The sequence below is a fragment of the Equus przewalskii genome, chromosome 3, assembly GCF_037783145.1.
Source record: "Equus przewalskii isolate Varuska chromosome 3, EquPr2, whole genome shotgun sequence".
NCBI lineage: Eukaryota > Metazoa > Chordata > Mammalia > Perissodactyla > Equidae > Equus > Equus przewalskii.
Genome location: NC_091833.1, coordinates 113,444,268 through 113,461,058, shown reverse-complemented (window position 1 = coordinate 113,461,058; position 16,791 = coordinate 113,444,268). Strand labels below are relative to the sequence as shown.

Here is a 16,791-nt window from a genome sequence, read left to right as displayed (position 1 = left end):
TGTCTTAAGAGTTTAGCAAGTCTTAACTCATTTGATCTGCACAGCGACACGGAATCGGAGCTGCTGCTGCGTCTGGCTGAGGAAGAAACTGGGATGCTGTGGGCCAATGCTGTCAAGGCCGGGACTGAGGGCTCCCTGGAGCACAGTGAGCGATGACAGCACCCCTCAAAGGGGAGCCCTGGCTCCCCAGGACAGCAAACCACAAACCAAGCAGATGATCAGAGTCAGCTATGGCCACGCTTAGAGAAGATGTCCAGGGTCCAAGATCTGGGTACCTCTGCTTGCATTATGGATGAATGGAACTCCCCAAGGCCTTCCAGAAAAATAAAACCCAACCAAAACTCCTTGCAATGCCCTGGTGGGGGGAAGGGCCAACCCTGAGACTATCTTCGGCTTTGGAAATGACAACGATAACAATCGTCATCACGCACAAACAGTTGTGTAGAGCTTTCCAGGGAACAAAGATTCCTTCATATATTACCCATACCTCTCCTTGAAGCACCCTAAGCCACAAATGGAGAAACTGAGGCACAGAGGGGTAAAGGGGCATGTTCAGGGCCGTGGGGACAGCGAGGGGAAGAGCCTGGACTGGAATGTGGTTCGGACAACCGTCAGCCCAGTGTGCAACCAGCCGTTCCTTTATTACATGAGCAGCGGTGTCCTTTACGGCACCGAGAGTTGCGATATTAATGCGGCCATTGACTGAGCATCTAGCACGTGCCAGAAGTCTTTCCAGGCTTTTTACACACATTACTCGCTCCTCAGGAGAGCCAACAGCCACGGAGCACTGACTATGGTCTCACGTGCACTATCTCATTTTATCCTCAGAAGGACCCTGTGAGGTGGGTGCTATTATCTCCATTTTAGGAAGCTGAGGCTTGAAGAGGTGAAGTAACACGCCCAAGCGGCACAGCTCCTGAGGCTCAGAGCCTCATGCGACCCAGGCCTCCCCCACTCTCCACGGTCACCCAGAAGGACGATCACAACCTTGTTCTGTCTCCTTCAAAATTCGAACACCTTCCACCAATTTATACCATCTTTATGTTTATGCTGAAAACAAAAATAATGTTATAATATGTATCTATAAAATATACAGTTTATATGTTTTATATTCCAAAATTTCTACAAAGTCATTGTGTTAAATCTGCTCATTCAATTGGAACCAAAATAAAAAAAACAGTATTTATGAAGATCCAGGAAATCTACATTTGAGGAAATTAGGGGTTCGACGTAACCCAAGAGAAAAAAAAAATAAGTGGCTCACCATTCACAGGCACATTAATAAAAATGATTTAAAATCCTATGGAAAGCGGCTCTTGAATCGCGTCCTGACAGCGCCTGTCTGCTTCCCTGTGACGTCCCAGGACCTTTCACAGTGCCGAGCACACCAGCACACTCCGTGGGTATTCGTGAGCCACAGATAAACACAGTGGGCGGGCAGGCACTGGACGCCATGGAACCTACAGCCGCTTGCCAACCACTGCCCAGCGGCGTGGAAAGACCAGCCTCACCTCCCGCTAACCATCTCTACCAGCGGTGGGGCAATTCTGCCAAAGCAGGTTTTCCATGGAAAATCAGTCTTGATTCCAAGGGGTATCCCATAATTGGCCTTCCAGAAAAGCAGGAACGTGGGGCGTCAACTGAAAGAGATGGCCCTTCTCGTCCCTCAGAAATGTAAACACGCATTTGGTGAGACTTGCTGCCCTGCGCTAACCACGCAGAGCGCACTTCTGCATCAAACCAAAAATACGAAGGAAGTGCAATCACCTCCTCAGTTATAATTATTACCCCATTGCATCAGCTCCGTGGATCTTGCTGAAGGTTTCGGTAGCTGCAGTGGAGCGTGACATGCTATTCAATGGCTGGCCGAAGAGCTGACGGGCTGCCAGCATCTGTTTCAACAGGAGCTGCCACCTTCTTGACTGGGAACATAGAATTACCACATTTCAGCCAAGAGGGGACCTTCGAGGTAATTCCTTCCTCCCTTACATTTTACAGATGAGAAGCTGAAGCCTGTTGGAGGAGGTCAGTGACGTCCAGCCCAGCTGGGACCGGAGCCAGGTCTCCTGCCCACTGATCCTTTCTTCATGGCAAGACCGTGTCTCCAGCTTGCACGTCCCGGCTGGCAGAAGGGCCAGGTCTGTGCAGCCCCCGCCTCCTGGACACCTCCACCTAGAGGTCCCACGGGCACTGCGCACTCACGCCAACTCCTCCCTCTCCAACTGCCCCTTCTCGGGGCTCACTGGAACGATGGCCTCGGGCAAGCTACTTAAGCTCTTATTTGTACCTCGGTTTCCCTCATCTGTAAAAAGGAATAACAATCTCCACTGCCTGATGTTGTAAAGAGAAAGCGAAGTTCTGCACGTATTTATTAAGCGCTCAATGAATGCTCTCTAATATTGTTGTTGTATTGTTACTATTCACATGTTCAGATCACTTAACTAAAATCATCCCAAGTTTCTCTATTTACTGTAGAATAAAGTTCAAACTCCTTAGCATGAAAACTTCCTGAAAACAGGCTCCAACCTCCCTCACAGCCTCATATTCGGCCACTGTCTTTATCACCCACATTGTGCCAACTTTAAAGAACAGGACACACTTTATTTTTAATCTTCTGTGACTTGCCTGAGAATCCTTACCCTGTTTTTCATACTCATGAACTCCTATTCATACTTCAAAACCCAGACCAAATTTCACTCTCCCTAAGGAACGTTCATCAAATCCCTTGCTGTTCCTTCATTCTCTCTCTTCCCTGCTCCTGGCCAAGTACATCCATCTATGTTCTGGTTTTTCACCAAACCCTCGCCCGTTCCTCCCTTGCACCACTGATCAGGCTGTATTTTAATTAATGGCATACACATCCATCTTCCTCACTGGGCTGTGAGCTCCTTGAGGGCGGGGGTGTAACTAAGTCAGCCCCAGATCCTCAGGGATTAGCATGAAGCTGGTCTAGAAGCAGACGCTCAAGGCATCATAGTTGCAAAGAAGTTGAAGTCACAGAGTCCTGGCTTCGCATCCCAGTGGCTACCTTTGCTGGTTGCTTGTCACTGGGCAAGCCCTTAACCCCTGTGTAAGTCGCAGATCCTTTGGAACAATAAGCGCCCCTACCCCATAGTGAGATAATATATGTGACACATTTAGTACAGGCAGTGACACATAGCAAGATCCCAACAGATGGGGTGTTATTACTGTATCAATTCCTTATTGCCCGAGCAGTGAAATGCACACTTGAATGAAAGCACAGCTCAGAGAGCTCCTGTTGGACACGTTCCCCAACGATTCGAGCGCTCCATCATAAGTCTGTGCGCTAAGGTGTGCCGAAACACAGTGGACAGCAGAGACGAGCAGCATGCCTGGCCTCCGGCTGGACCCCTCGGGGTAATTTATATTTCTTTGGCTCTCTAGCTGGGCAGGAGTCAGGAGTCACACGCTTTCACGTTAATTTGTGATGAGGCGAAATGCTGCATCAGTTTGACAATTCCTCTCTTTCTGGGGATGCTAGTAACATCAATAGTGACAGAAGGCTGGTTTCATTAAAGCACGTAGGACGCCGCTCAGCTGTCGATCAACAGGACGTCACACGTCTGCATGGGAAGAGGAGGAGGAGGGGAGGGCCCCTGGCTGATGAGCAAACACAGCAGCTCTGACGAGGTGCAGAGATCAATGACACTCTAGCTCCAGAACACTGCTTCATGTGACACGTGCCAGATTAAAGGAGTCGGTTAAAAAAAGACCTTTGGAAGTTGTCATAGGAATGATGTTCCAACTGGAAGCACAGGGTTAGAATCGGTGCGTTTTACAGCATCACTGGGTGAAACTGGGGATGAACATCTAAACAGCACGTTATACTCGTAGAAAAGCTCATTGAAATAGTGCCACTCTCTTAAAGGATTCCAAGATTCTCTGTTTATCCAAGACGATTAATGTTCTTTAAAATTTCCCACTGAACTTGCCGTATACAGAAACCAAAGTCTTTGACGTGGCGTGCAGGCACTGCGTGATCTGGCCCTGCTCCAGGCTCATTCTCCTGGCTTTCTTGGTTCAGGTCTCTCTAGATTTCTTTTTGTTCTTTCTACGTGACAAGCTCCTTTTGCCTCAGGGGGTCTGTGAATGCAGTTCCATCTCCCTGCAATGCTTTTCCACCCTTTGTACTGAACAACACTTGCTGATCCTTTAGGACCCAGATGAAAAGCTACTCCCTCAGCAAAGGTTTTTTGACCTCTCCAGTCTAATTCATCTATTCTTACACTTCACAGAGAAGGTATCTGGATGGCAAATGAGCAAATAAAAATCTGTGCAACACCATTATCCATCAGGAAGTCATAAATGAAAGCCCCTATGTCTCTCTTAGAATGGCTAGAACAACCACCACAGGCCCACACCCGGTCCTGGGAGGATGCAGAGCGAGGGACCCCTACACGGTGCCGGCCTGTAAAATGGTCCAGCCACCCCGGAAAGAAGTTCGTCAGCTGCTTAGAAAGTTAAACATACACTTGCCATTCGACCCAGCGATCCACCTCCTGGTAATTACTCTACACGTCACAGCACGGGTAAATCTCAAATACATCCTTCTAAGTGAAAAAAGCCAGATCCGGAAGGCTGCAGACAGTACGGCTGCGTTTACAGGACTTTCTGGAACAGGCGAATCTAGAGCGGAGGGCACAGCTGTTGGCTGCCAGCGGCGGGGAGGAGGGAGTTTCGCAGGTGATGGGGCAGCCCCGTGTCTTCGCTGCGATGCTGGTTGGAGGACTGTGCATGTTTGTCCAACTTGACAGAACTACACGAGAAATGAGTGCACCTCACTGCATGGAAACTGTCCCTCAAAAATTAACATCTCAGCCACATAGTTATCGGGCTGATGATTTTTAAAGTGACCGTGTCCCTCACAAACAGCCAAACGAATGAGGGCAGGAATATTGTCTGTCTGTTCACACATCTGTTTTTGGCCCATAGGACACTGCCTGGCACATAGACGGTGCTCCATAAATCTGTCGAATGAAAGGATGGATGGATGAATGGATGGATGAACGTGCCTGGCAGGTTCTCCAAAAGGTATTGGGCACTGGAGCCTCCCTGGCCTGGGTCTGATGCTGACTCTGTCCCTTTCTCTGGGACGGGGGACGGCACACTTCATGATCATTTCAACAAGGAGTACAAGCGTCCTTGTTTGCTCGCTGCAGCCTCCTGGGAAAGGGAACTGACATTTGGGGTGTACTGACAGGGCACCAGCCCCATGGTCCCCAGTGCGCCCCCCCCCATGGCCAGCCAGGGTCCTATAATGAATTAGGATTTGTTTAGGGTCTGCTTCCCTCCCTAGACTGTGAGCTCCATAAGGCAAGGGAATGCCAGACTTGGCTCTGGATCCCCAGTGCTAATCATATCCCAAATAATCAATCGTCTAAATAATAACGACGACAACAACCACAATAATAATATCAGCTGCCGGTTTTGTGCATCTACTTTTGTCAGGATTGTGTTCTGTACTTTCTATAGTCACGTCGTCAAGTCCTCAGAAAGCACCTGCTAAGGCAGAGTGCATCATCAGTAATCCCGTCTCTCAGATGAGGGCACCGTCGGGTCCCGAGGTTGGCAGTCGACACTTCCTGAGTGCTCACCAGGCTTGAGCACTTCATGTCATTATGTCAGGTGATTAGATTCACCCAAGGGCCCCCAGCCGCTAAGTGGAAGACTCCAGGTTGCCCCGTGCTGAAGCCCAGACTTCCTCTGGACCCATTCCCGGCAAGCCTGGGGACCCGTTTGTTTCTCCAAGGCCAACGTGGGCCCCGATCCCATGAGTCTGATCATGACGGTCTCCAGCACTGAACTCTGCCGGCTCCCTAGGCCTTTACCCCGACAGTCAAGGCCTGGTGCTCTGCCCTGTCCTGTCTCTCCGTCCCCACCTCCTCTTGTTCTAGAAGTTACTAAGCAATGAACTGCTGAGTTCTCCCAACACCCCGTGCTGTTCCATACCACCGTGCCTTTGCACTGGCTGTCACCTCTGCCTGAAACGCCTCTGCTTATCCCTGCCTGACCGGCAAACCCTGAGCATGCCCTAGCAGCCTAACTCAGACTGTCGCCTTCTCTGGGAATCCGTCTTGACAGTGACCTACTTCCATCTACGTCCACACATCCGTCTGCCCCACGAGACTGGGAGCCCTGAGGCCCCGGAGAACATTATTCACCTCTGGGCGCCAGGGCCTGACTCAGCCCTGTGACTCCTAACTGCTCCATAAACGTTTGCTGACTGAGTGCTCAGCTCTCATTGCACCTCAGGTGCACACGCTCTGGAGCCCTGGGCGGCCGCTGAACGTTCTCACTGCTAATCCAATTGCAGAGAGAATTGTTTTCTCCGACTGTGAATTCCATCTGCTCTTTTAATTAATGAGAATTCAGTTCTATGCAAATGTTTCTTCTGAGATCATCCATCGTGAGCGACCTTTGGAAGCTCACCCATCGTCCCGTCCCCCGAATCTGTGTTTGGAACATTCTGGGAATTTGTTACCGAGCCTTTGAGCTGAACAGCTCAAGTGAACGAGGTCAGCAAAGCCGCCCCTTGACCGCAGGAATTTACGGCCCTGGGAGCCGCAGGATGGCTTCACCGAGTGCATTCTCCAGCACCCCATCCTCGCCACGAAACTCCCACTGCCCGGTGCCATCAACCCCCGCGGTGTCTGAAGATAGATCCACTCGGCACATCGGTGCACCCTCCAAATCCCATAAAAATCTCTCCTCTGCATTTGCTTGTTAATTCAGGACCGAAGCTCCCCTAATTAGAAGGACATCAGAAGGCCTGAATCCTACATACAGCTGGGACAATAAACGTTTTTCTTGTCTGAGAAATACGGCTTTATGACACAGAAACTCAGTGTCAAAAAGGTAGCTTGATATAGACGCAAAAGCACGGACTTTGGATCCAAATAGACATGGCTTCAAATTCTGGCTCCTTCACTTGCCAGCTACGTGACTCTGGGGAGGTTAATTGGCCTCTCTGGGCCTCAGGTTCCTCATATATAAAATGGAGAGATGCAGAAACCTCACGCGGATCTTCTGAGGGTTCAGTATGATCACAGACTATAGTGGGGTCACAATACATGTTGGTTTTCTTTTCCCTTTTGAAGGAGGGGCCACTGTGGAGAGTGGCCAGCTGGGTCACCCCTGGTCTGCTTTCCTAGAGGCTGAGAGCAGGACAGAGCCGCCTCAGACGTGGGTAGGGAGCCAGGGGACGAGGCGAGGCAGGTCCGAGTGGAGTCTGTGAAGTGTCTGCAGGGTCTGCCACGCGTGTGGCAAAGCAGGGCCGAGCTCAGGGCTGGTGCGATGCTGTCTTGAATGTCTCAGCGACCCAGCATCCACCTTCCTGGAGCGCTCTGTGCTTCTTGCACCAGCCTGATGGCGGTCGGCACTAACTCACAGGGTTATGGAGGTGGCTGCAAACGGGTGACCCTTCCCGCCACGCCGCCTCTCCCTCCGCTCTCCCTCTAGAGACCAGGACTCCTTCGACCCCCCCCCCCCCCCCGTCCCTTCGGGAAGCCATTCCCCTGGCCTCAGAACCGGGCTCTCTCCCGCATCCTCCCTGGGGGATGTGTCACTGCGTCGGCTTTGCCGCCTCTCGGTGCTGGTACCTCCCTACCCACAGAGCCAGCCCACGTCCCTCTGGGGATGCTCGGAGCACATGTGACCATTGTGAAGTTCCCACAGACATCTCACAACCAAACACATCGCTCCTGCCGCGCCACATACCTGCTGCGCCTGCCGTGCTCCCCACACAGAGAAGACGGCTGAACCCACCCCGCTGCGGGGAGACAGCCTCCCCTCTTCCCCCACTCCCGTTCTCCTGCCCGTTTGGTCTTGAAGCTTAAGGCAGTGACCTCTGTGGACAGACCCGCCCCAGCTCTGGATCCGTCTGGAAAGGAATTGGAGACAGATCATCAACAGTGAAAGCCTTATTGGGGGACGTGCTCAGCATCCAGGAGGACCCTCCGAGGTGAACAGACTCACTCGTGTGTCTACCGTCTGGGGTTCACCCTGACCTGGGCCTGACTCTCACCACCGACGTCGCCCTGGGCAAGTCACCAACCTCTGTCTGCCCATTTCCTCAGCTGTAAGTGGGAATGAATAATTGCTCCTGCTTCACATTTGAGAGGGTTAAATAAGCTTATGGGTGGAAAGCACTCAGCTGAATGTGTGGCACATAGGAAATACTAAAAAGTATTATCCTTACCCTTATTGATTGTCAAACTTCATTTATTTAATGTGTGTGACAAGATGAATGACACAAGGAGTGGACTCTGGGGACACGATGACATAGTTTTTGAATCTCCACAAATCCACACAGAGCGAAAAACCGATAGAGCAGATGAATAGCTAAACCAAGGACTGTGGGCAACATGTGCTATGAAACTAAGCTGTCCCCAGAAACCCCGAAATCTAGTGGGTGGGGACGAACCACCACCAGTGACAAGAACTCCATGGTAATGATTTCTATACGGAAGGCAACACAGGGAAGAAACAAGGCAGCATATGACGGACCAGAGGACAGAGAACTCCAAAATAGCCGGCAGGCGTGTCCTGGGACACAGCTGGCCAGGCTGAGAAGAGCAGCTGAGACCAGGAGGAGCTTGTCCAGTCCAATATCAGGTGAGCAAAAGGGCCCTCAGTAAATTCTGCAGGAGCTGGACAGTCCGGGACACAAGACCTCTTTACTCAGTCCAGCCAGAGCTCCCCTCTAGGAAAGATCCCAAGGAGAAAGTGTCGGGAGTGGAATCAAAACTGACCAGGACAGGGACTCCACAGACAAAAGACAGAGAAGGTCCAGAAAAATCAGGCAAGTGGAACTGAGCCGGGAAATCCCAGAGAGCAAGCTGCCTCAGATTCTGACATTTCACCAGAGCAACAGAAGATGGAAGTCTATTCAGAGAGAAAAGCTACCCTGAACCAAAGCATCTTCCAAGAGTTTCTCTGCTGTCCTGGCTGAGCCTAGCTCCCAACTGACCCACCAGTGGGAAGAGCGAGGCCAGCCCGGCCCAGCAGAACCACCCAGCCGAACGGCAGAGTTGGGAGAAACAACACATCACTATTATTCTAAGCCACTGAGTTCCGACATGGTTTGTTACACAGCAATTGATAACTAATATAGACATTAAGAATTAATAACTAACACAGGCATTGAGAAAATTATATAAGACATGAAAGCACAACACAAATTAGAATTAAAAAAACTCAGAAGTCAGGCAAGAGAACTCAGGAAAAAAATTAGAAACAAAGGGAAAATTATTTCAGAAATAATACTTCATGAGAAAGAGTACAAAGCAAATAAACACAATAGATAATGCTTTAAAAAAAGAGAAAGAAAAATGAGAAACATTTTAAATACATGAAGGAAGAGATAAGAAAGACTTGAGAATGACAAATACCGAAGACTGGCAAAGAAGACCCAGCATGCAGATAACAGGCGTCTTTAGCAAAGAAAACTAAAGGGAAGGAACAGAAAGCTTACAAAAAAATGATACTTCCATCAAAAGTCCCAAACAAAAATCAAGCTGTATGTAGTGTACCCATAAATATAGACCCCAAATGACCAACGTGAAAGCTATACTCTGGTAACGCTACTGGAGTTCAAAGAAAAGATAAAAAGGGTTGGTTTGTTTCTTTTTCCCTAAGCCAGAGCCAAGCTTTCTGGATGGGTAGGAATTCTCTAGAAAACACAGGAGGGGACGGTTCTGGGGAGGAGAGCTGGCACGAAGGCCCAAGGTGTGAGAGGGCACATCCTGGGAACGCCGGGGCCAGGGTGGGGTGGGCCATGGGGGTAGGGGCTGGGGATGCAGCAGGAGAGGAACCAGGCCAGGTCACACCCCACAGGGGCCCGGAACACTCACCCATGTAGGGCTTGGTCCCGGCCATGGAGGAAGCTTTTTCCGTGCCTTTCACGATTGTCGCTATGTTGAAGTCTGTGATGTGGACGTGCCCTGGAGAGAGAGAAACAGAAAACCCAGTTAGCAAGAGCTGCAGGCAGCTGGGTTAGTTCTTTGTCTGATTTAAAGCTGTGGTCTGCAAAGTGGGGTGCAGGAAGAAAATACCAGAACTTCTACTTAAAGTAGTATTTTATCTGATATCTTGAAAATGTTATTTTTTGCAGTATTATCATAGTGGCCAAGATACGGAAACAACCTAAGAGTCCCTCAATGGATGGATGGATAAAGAAGGCGTGGTATGTTTATATGATGGCGTATTATCTGCCACGAGAAAGAAGGGTACCCTGCTGTCTGCACCTACACGGATGGACCTTGTGGGCACGATGCTGAGTGAGATAAGTCAGACAGAAAGATAAATACTGCACGGTATCACTTACATGTGGAATCTAAAAAAGAGTCACACTCATAGAAACAGAGACTTGAAAAGTGGTTGCCAGGGGCAGGGGGGAGGGGGTGGGAATAGGGAGAGGTTGGAAGAGGGTACAAACTTCCAGCTACAAGGTGAGTAAGCTCTGAGGACCTAACGTAAAAGATAGCGACTATAGCTGATAACACCGTATTGTACAATTGAAATTTGCTAAGAGAGTAGAACCTAAATGTTCTCACCAATATATATATACACACACACACACACATAAATATGTGAGGTGAAAAGAAATGTCTATTTTATGTGCAAGTTTTATAATATGTATTTTTTGTTGGTGTGTGCATGTTATTTATAATAAACAAATGTATCGATGGCATGTTAAAGGCTTTGTGGATTCAAGTTTGGAGGCGCTGACCCAGAGAGTGAAAGCTCCTGGTGAATAAATGAGACCAGTCAGCCCAGACTCCTTCCCTCAGGAGAACCGAGCATGGCCGAGGTGGGGGAGGGGACGCAGGGACAAGGGGACAGGACTGTCAGGCTCAGTGGACACTCTTGTTCTGCTGTTTGTCGGCCATGGTCAGTGGGGGCCCTCGTCTATACCCGGTGAATTCAGTGGGGAGGGGGCTGGGGGTTGGGACCACCTGCCATCCAGCCTAAAGGAATGGCAGCAGGTGGGCCACGGACAGGCCGGGGGCACCTACAGGCAGGTGTTCAGGAAACCTGAGAAGAAGGAAGGGGGACAGGGAAGAAGGAAGGAGACAAGGAGACGGGGGAGAAAAGGAGGAAGGGAAAGAAGGGGAGGGAGATGGGAGGGGATCCCGAAGGGCCAGGCATGGCTCTCTGGGGAGCTTGGAACACAAAGAAACCAGCTCTGAGACCCCTGAATGTCAGACAGAAACGCTGTCACATTTCTTTCCACTTGCTTGTCGGCACATCCTGTGAAAATGGTGGGATTTTCAGCACACCTGAGAGCTGTGTTTGGGATGGTGGGGCTTAAATACAGAGGTGGGTGACGTACACAAAATCGACGCTGGGGGCACTTTGAGGGCACCTCCAAGAGACGGACAGACACCTGCCAGAGCAGGTGCAATGAGGCCTGCTGAGAGGCCCACCCATGGGAGAGGCGAGCCTGATGGGATCAGCCATGGTGGACAGCAAAAGCCCCAGCGGTTTCAGGCGCAAATCCCCAATCTCGGGCTTGATGGCCAGCACTGACGTGTGAGCTGGCTGCTCGCGGGCGCTCGGTCCAGTGCCCCCGGGTGAGACGCAGCGGGCGGCGCTCCGTTAGGGATGATCCACACCACCCGTCAGGTGCTGGTGGATGAAGCCCACGTCTCCCAGCCGGGCCTTTGCTGGGAGCCTTTCCACCCAGGTAGCCTCCCGAGAACACACCCAGCCGGCTCCAGCCTCCGGGGCTGGGATGAGGGTGCCTCCCATTCAGCCATCCGTGGTCCTATCTGCAGAGAGGCAGTGCCGTGCCGTAGGTGGGTGCACAGACTCTGAGCCAGACTGCCTTGGTTTGGCTCTCAGCTTTGTTGTGACTAGCTGTGTGACCTTAGGCAAATAACTTAATCTCCCTGGGCCTCAGTTTCCTCATCTGTGAAATGGGGATGAATGATTACAAAATGCCCATCTCAGAGGGCTTCTGGGAGGAGCCAGGGAGTTAATACACATGAAATGGTTAGAACGAGCTGGCACACAAGAAGCAGGGAGGCTCCTTAGCAGTGTTTGTATTCTGCCAACGTGGCTCCAATTCCGTCTTCTCCAGCCAGGGCCAGGCCACCCCCTGCACCATCCCAGTCCCCATCACTAACTGATAAATCAATGCACACGCCTGTCGTTGACTGTGAGGTGTGCGAGAGTGTGTGCACATCTTAGTCATTTCTGCACCCCACCCCTGTTACACCTCCAAGCACAGCGGCACGCCACCACCGGGAGTGGATTCTGGAAGCTTCAAAAACGGCTTTTATTCGGTTTTCTTTTATTTCTCCCCCTCTTAAAAAGTCTTAATATTTGCATTATGAAAGCAATGCCAGCTCATTATAAGTCAAAGAACACAAAGGTGTTTGAGTCACTCCTTGCAACTCTCCCACGTTCTCTCCCTCCGGGTCACCATGCTGATTCACTTGGCTCCTCCACTATTTCTCCCTGTCCTTACGCAAACCTCCATCCACACGTGTCGGGACTTTGGTTTGCTCCTTCAATAATAAGATCATACCCCACGGGTCATTGTAAAAGCCACTTTTACATTTGGCCATGTATCGTGGGCATCCTTCCAAGTCCATACACACAATCCATCTATGAGGTCCACAGTCCTTTACCCTCTACTATAAAGCCAACATCTTTTTTTGTACTCTGTTTGGTGATAAAACCTGACCTGAAACTTCTCTTCTTAGTTCTATTTACTCTACTTAGGGTGACGATTCATGTTTTGCTATAGAAATATTAATATATTTGATTACAAGTTGCTCCTTCAAGCCCCTATGGTTGTATTACATAATATACAGTATATATGATTTTTAAATGTTATTCTATATTATTTTCATCTTAATATGATATATATTATTTAATTTAGATATATTTTTAAATCTGAAAAATTCTGAGGTTTGAAAACAACTCTGGCCCCAAGAGTTTCAGAGGAGAAACTGTGGACCTGTCGTCGCACAGTATTCTATAGTACGGCTACATCCCATTTTATTCAACAGTCCTATTACGGCGTTCAGGTTGTTCCCAGTTCTGCCTGCTTAATTGTTTGTTATTATAAAACATGCAGCAATAGCATTCTTGAGCGTATCTTTACATATCGGTACTCTCACTTTGGCTGGATAAGTTCCCACAGGGGCATGGCTAGTGGAAGGCTATGCAGTTTATGTTCCCACAAGCATAACTGACGGTACTATAAACAGAATAGGAGAGCGTGCATTTCTCTGCACGTCTACTGGCACCATCTCTCATCGATGACTTACTTTCGGCGAATCAGATGGGGAGAGACGGGATCTCGCTGCTGAGGAGGCCGCACACGTTTCACGGGCTCAGTCGCCCCTGAACTGCCTGTCCAGAATCCCGGTCAATTTTCAACCACAGCTCCTTGTCTATTCAACACACGTACCCTTCTCTCTGCTCTGTCACCTGCAGATTCTTTCTCCTAGCCTACTGTTTGCCTTTTGACTTTGCTTATGGTATCTTTTATATATGGACATTTAAAAATTTCAATCAACGTATTATTTTTATAGTTTCTGAGTAGTATTTTTCTTGTAACTTTCCAGGTTCCAGAAACCTATTCCTCCCTCAAGATTCTACATATTCTTCTATATTTTCATAGAATACTTCCATAATTTATCTTTTATATTTAAATCTCCTAATCATACGGAATGCATATGGTATAACATAACATCCTGATTCTATTTCTTCCAAATGGATAGCCAGTTGTCTTAATATTTATTGAAAAAACTCACTTTCCCAGTAGCTTGTAACGGGACCTTCATTTTATATCATGTTCCACATATATATGGATCTGCTTATAGATTCTCTCTTCTGTTCCACTGAACTGTTGTTTATTGCTGGGCCAGTACCATGTTAACTTCATTACAACAGATTTGTAGGCTGTTATAATATTAGATGAGGATGGTTTGCCCTCACTCTTGTTTCTTTTAAATGTCTTCTTGGTAACTCTCAGACATATTTTCTTCCGAAAAAAATCCTGCCAGCTCTAGGAAACACTTCTACGAAGATTTTGATAGGAGTTACACTAACGTACATTCACGTGAGAAGTGTGGACATGTACTCCATCCAGGGTCACAATCTTTCATTCAGACCTTGCTTTATTCTTTCTCAGTATGTCTAGTGTTCTCTTCAGTTAGGCCTTGTGACTTCCTGGGTAAACTTATTCCTAAATATTACACAGTTTGGGTCACCATTTTGAGTGAGAATATTTTCGACTTCTTTTTCTACCTCGTTGTTTTTAGCACAATAAAAAGAGCCTGAGTTTTGGTTATTTGTCTCCTATTTGGCTACTCTATTAATCTTCCATACCAGAAGCTGCCAATTATCGCTCAATATCCCTTCTCCCCTTCTCAAACAGTAATGGAATTTTTAACTGAGTTCATGGCTACCCAGCTAAAGACGACAATTCCAAGCCTCCTTTGCAGCAGGCTGTGGTCATATGACCGGGCTCTGACCAATGGGATATGAGAATGATATTTGCAACTTCCAGGATATTTCCTTAAAGGGAATGAGAATTCCCTCCTTCATTCCACACCCTTCCCCCACATCCCTGCATCCTCTTGCCTTTTATGTGGACTTGGGGGGCCCATTTTGAGCTACACAGATGAGGAGCAATGACATAGAAGGAGCCTAGGCCCCTGGGAACTTCCATGGAGGAGAGACTGAACTTTTCCTAGAGAGAAAAAAGCTTCTATTTTGTTAAAAATATTTTTTTGAGTCTTTGAAAAGCAGTTAAGTCTGTATCTTAATTTTTACAAGACCCTATTAATTTAGACAGCTTTTTCATTTGAGGCTTTGGTGTTTCTAGGCGTAGAAGCACGTCATCTGCATACGACGATGGCGCTCTTCTTCTGTTTCTATATCTCTGCTAACACCGGGTCCAGATTCCAGCTCTGCCTGATAATGATTACCATAATTGCACGCTGTTTCCAGAACAGTGTTTGATACTGGGCTGGAGACACCTGTGGCCAGGCTGCTGGCTTCATGGAGGACATTTGTATGGAGGGGAGGCTTATATCCTGGAATGAGTCAGGGAAGCTGACCGGGACGTGGTGGGGAAGGCAGCGGTCTTGCTATCCCATGACCTGGGCGGAGGCAACCCCATCACTGGGCAGCTGCATATCCTCAGTCAGTTCATCTTCCTGGCCTGGGCTTCAGTGCCCCCAGAGAAAGCAGCTTAACGAAGCAACAAGCCTTGTGGTCACACCTACCTGGGACTTGAATTCTGGCTCTAGGACCTTGAATTCTGGCTGCTCAGCTGCTCACACTGTGAAACAGGTGACAAGACAGTGTTTACAAAAGTCCAGCCTCAGCAAAGACCCTCATCTATGGAGCTTTCTCATCCTTTGGTTCTGTCCTAAAAAGACGGCCTCTGCTTCCTTTCCCCCTTCCAAACCTCGCCTGAGTGCATTTTGTTGGCAGAACCTAAGTCTTATCCAGAACCCTAGCTGCAAGAGAGTCAGTAAATGTGGGTCCATCCTCTGGTCCTTGTGATACAGGAGGTAGAAAGAAAGGAGTGGAAAGAAGCTAAGTGTCAGAAGATAGTCTCCAGCATGGTACCTCCCAGCGTCAAGAGCAGATCATGGCTGGGAAAGGGTTATAAAAACCCCTCTACGAATGATACTCGGATTAATATGACTGTAAAATTGCATGCCCCACACAGAGAGGTGGAAGGGAAGTGTATTAGTCGTGTGCCTTGGCTACGCTCCAGGAAGGATCTGCCCTGAGTACATGCTTAGCCCCTCTCCACCCTTCCTCACTCCTCCCGAGGGCGGTGGAGAGACTAGGTGAAGGGTCAGTCTGGGATGAACTGACCAGCTTGTCAGCAGAGCTCTGCCGGGTTCCCGTGAGCAGGCGCGGGGCCCTCCTCTGCTCATCCAAGCTCTGGGTCTCCCTCTGGCAGCTTCCCAGCCCCGAGCAGGTGGGGGTCTGGGTGGTGAGCCCTCCTCTCTCTGGGGTCCTGGAGCAGGAAGCTCCTTTTGACTGACACAAACCCGAGCTTTGATCAGCAATGATGGTGTTGTCTCGGCCTCTATCTGCCACTTCCTTGCTTTTTTTCTATTTGTTAAAACCCCCTAGGGGGAAGACGGGGCTATTATAGGTTGAGTTGCACTCCCCTCCAACTGCACAGATTGAAGTCCTAACTCCCACACCCAGTCCCTCAGAATGTGGCCTTATTTGGAAATAGGATCTTTGCAGACGGAATTAGTGAAGATGAGGTCACACTGGAGTAGGGTGGGCCCCTGAACCAATCTGACTCATGTCCCCATAGAAAGGGGTAATTTGGACACAGACATGCCCATGGGGAGAACGCCATGTGAAGACTGGAATTATGCTGCCACAAGCCAGGGGACCCCCAGTCGCCAGCAGAGAGAACTGGAACGGGTCCCTCCCCAGCACCTTCAGAGGGAACATGGCCCTGCAGACCCCTTGATGGCAGGATTTCAGCCTCCAGCACTGTGAGACAGTACATTTCTGTTGTCAAATCCTCTCAGTGTGTGGGATTTTGTCATGGCGGCCCTAGGAAGCTAATAAGGGGCTCTTCACCAGGACATCACAGACTCCTGTGCCAGGTCTTTAGGACTTTAAGATGCTCCCATAGCATCACACTGCAGTAGAAACTTCCCTTTTCAGCAGCCTTCCCAAAAGAACTGAATTCTGACCCTCCCAAGGGCACCAGAATAGCTTTAAACTGCCTTCCTACACTTTCCCCTTAAACTCTTGGAACCCCAT

General features: G+C 49.1%; 1 protein-coding gene across 1 annotated transcript in view; it reads right to left on the bottom strand.

The window, feature by feature from the left end:
- The window catches only part of STK32B (serine/threonine kinase 32B), a 337,485-nt gene that overhangs the window by 42,891 nt on the left and 277,803 nt on the right, over positions 1-16,791 (bottom strand). The window contains exon 6 of the mRNA XM_070613278.1: positions 9,873-9,962. Coding sequence (XP_070469379.1) covers positions 9,873-9,962 — 90 coding nt within the window. The remainder of the gene's footprint in view (positions 1-9,872; positions 9,963-16,791) is intronic.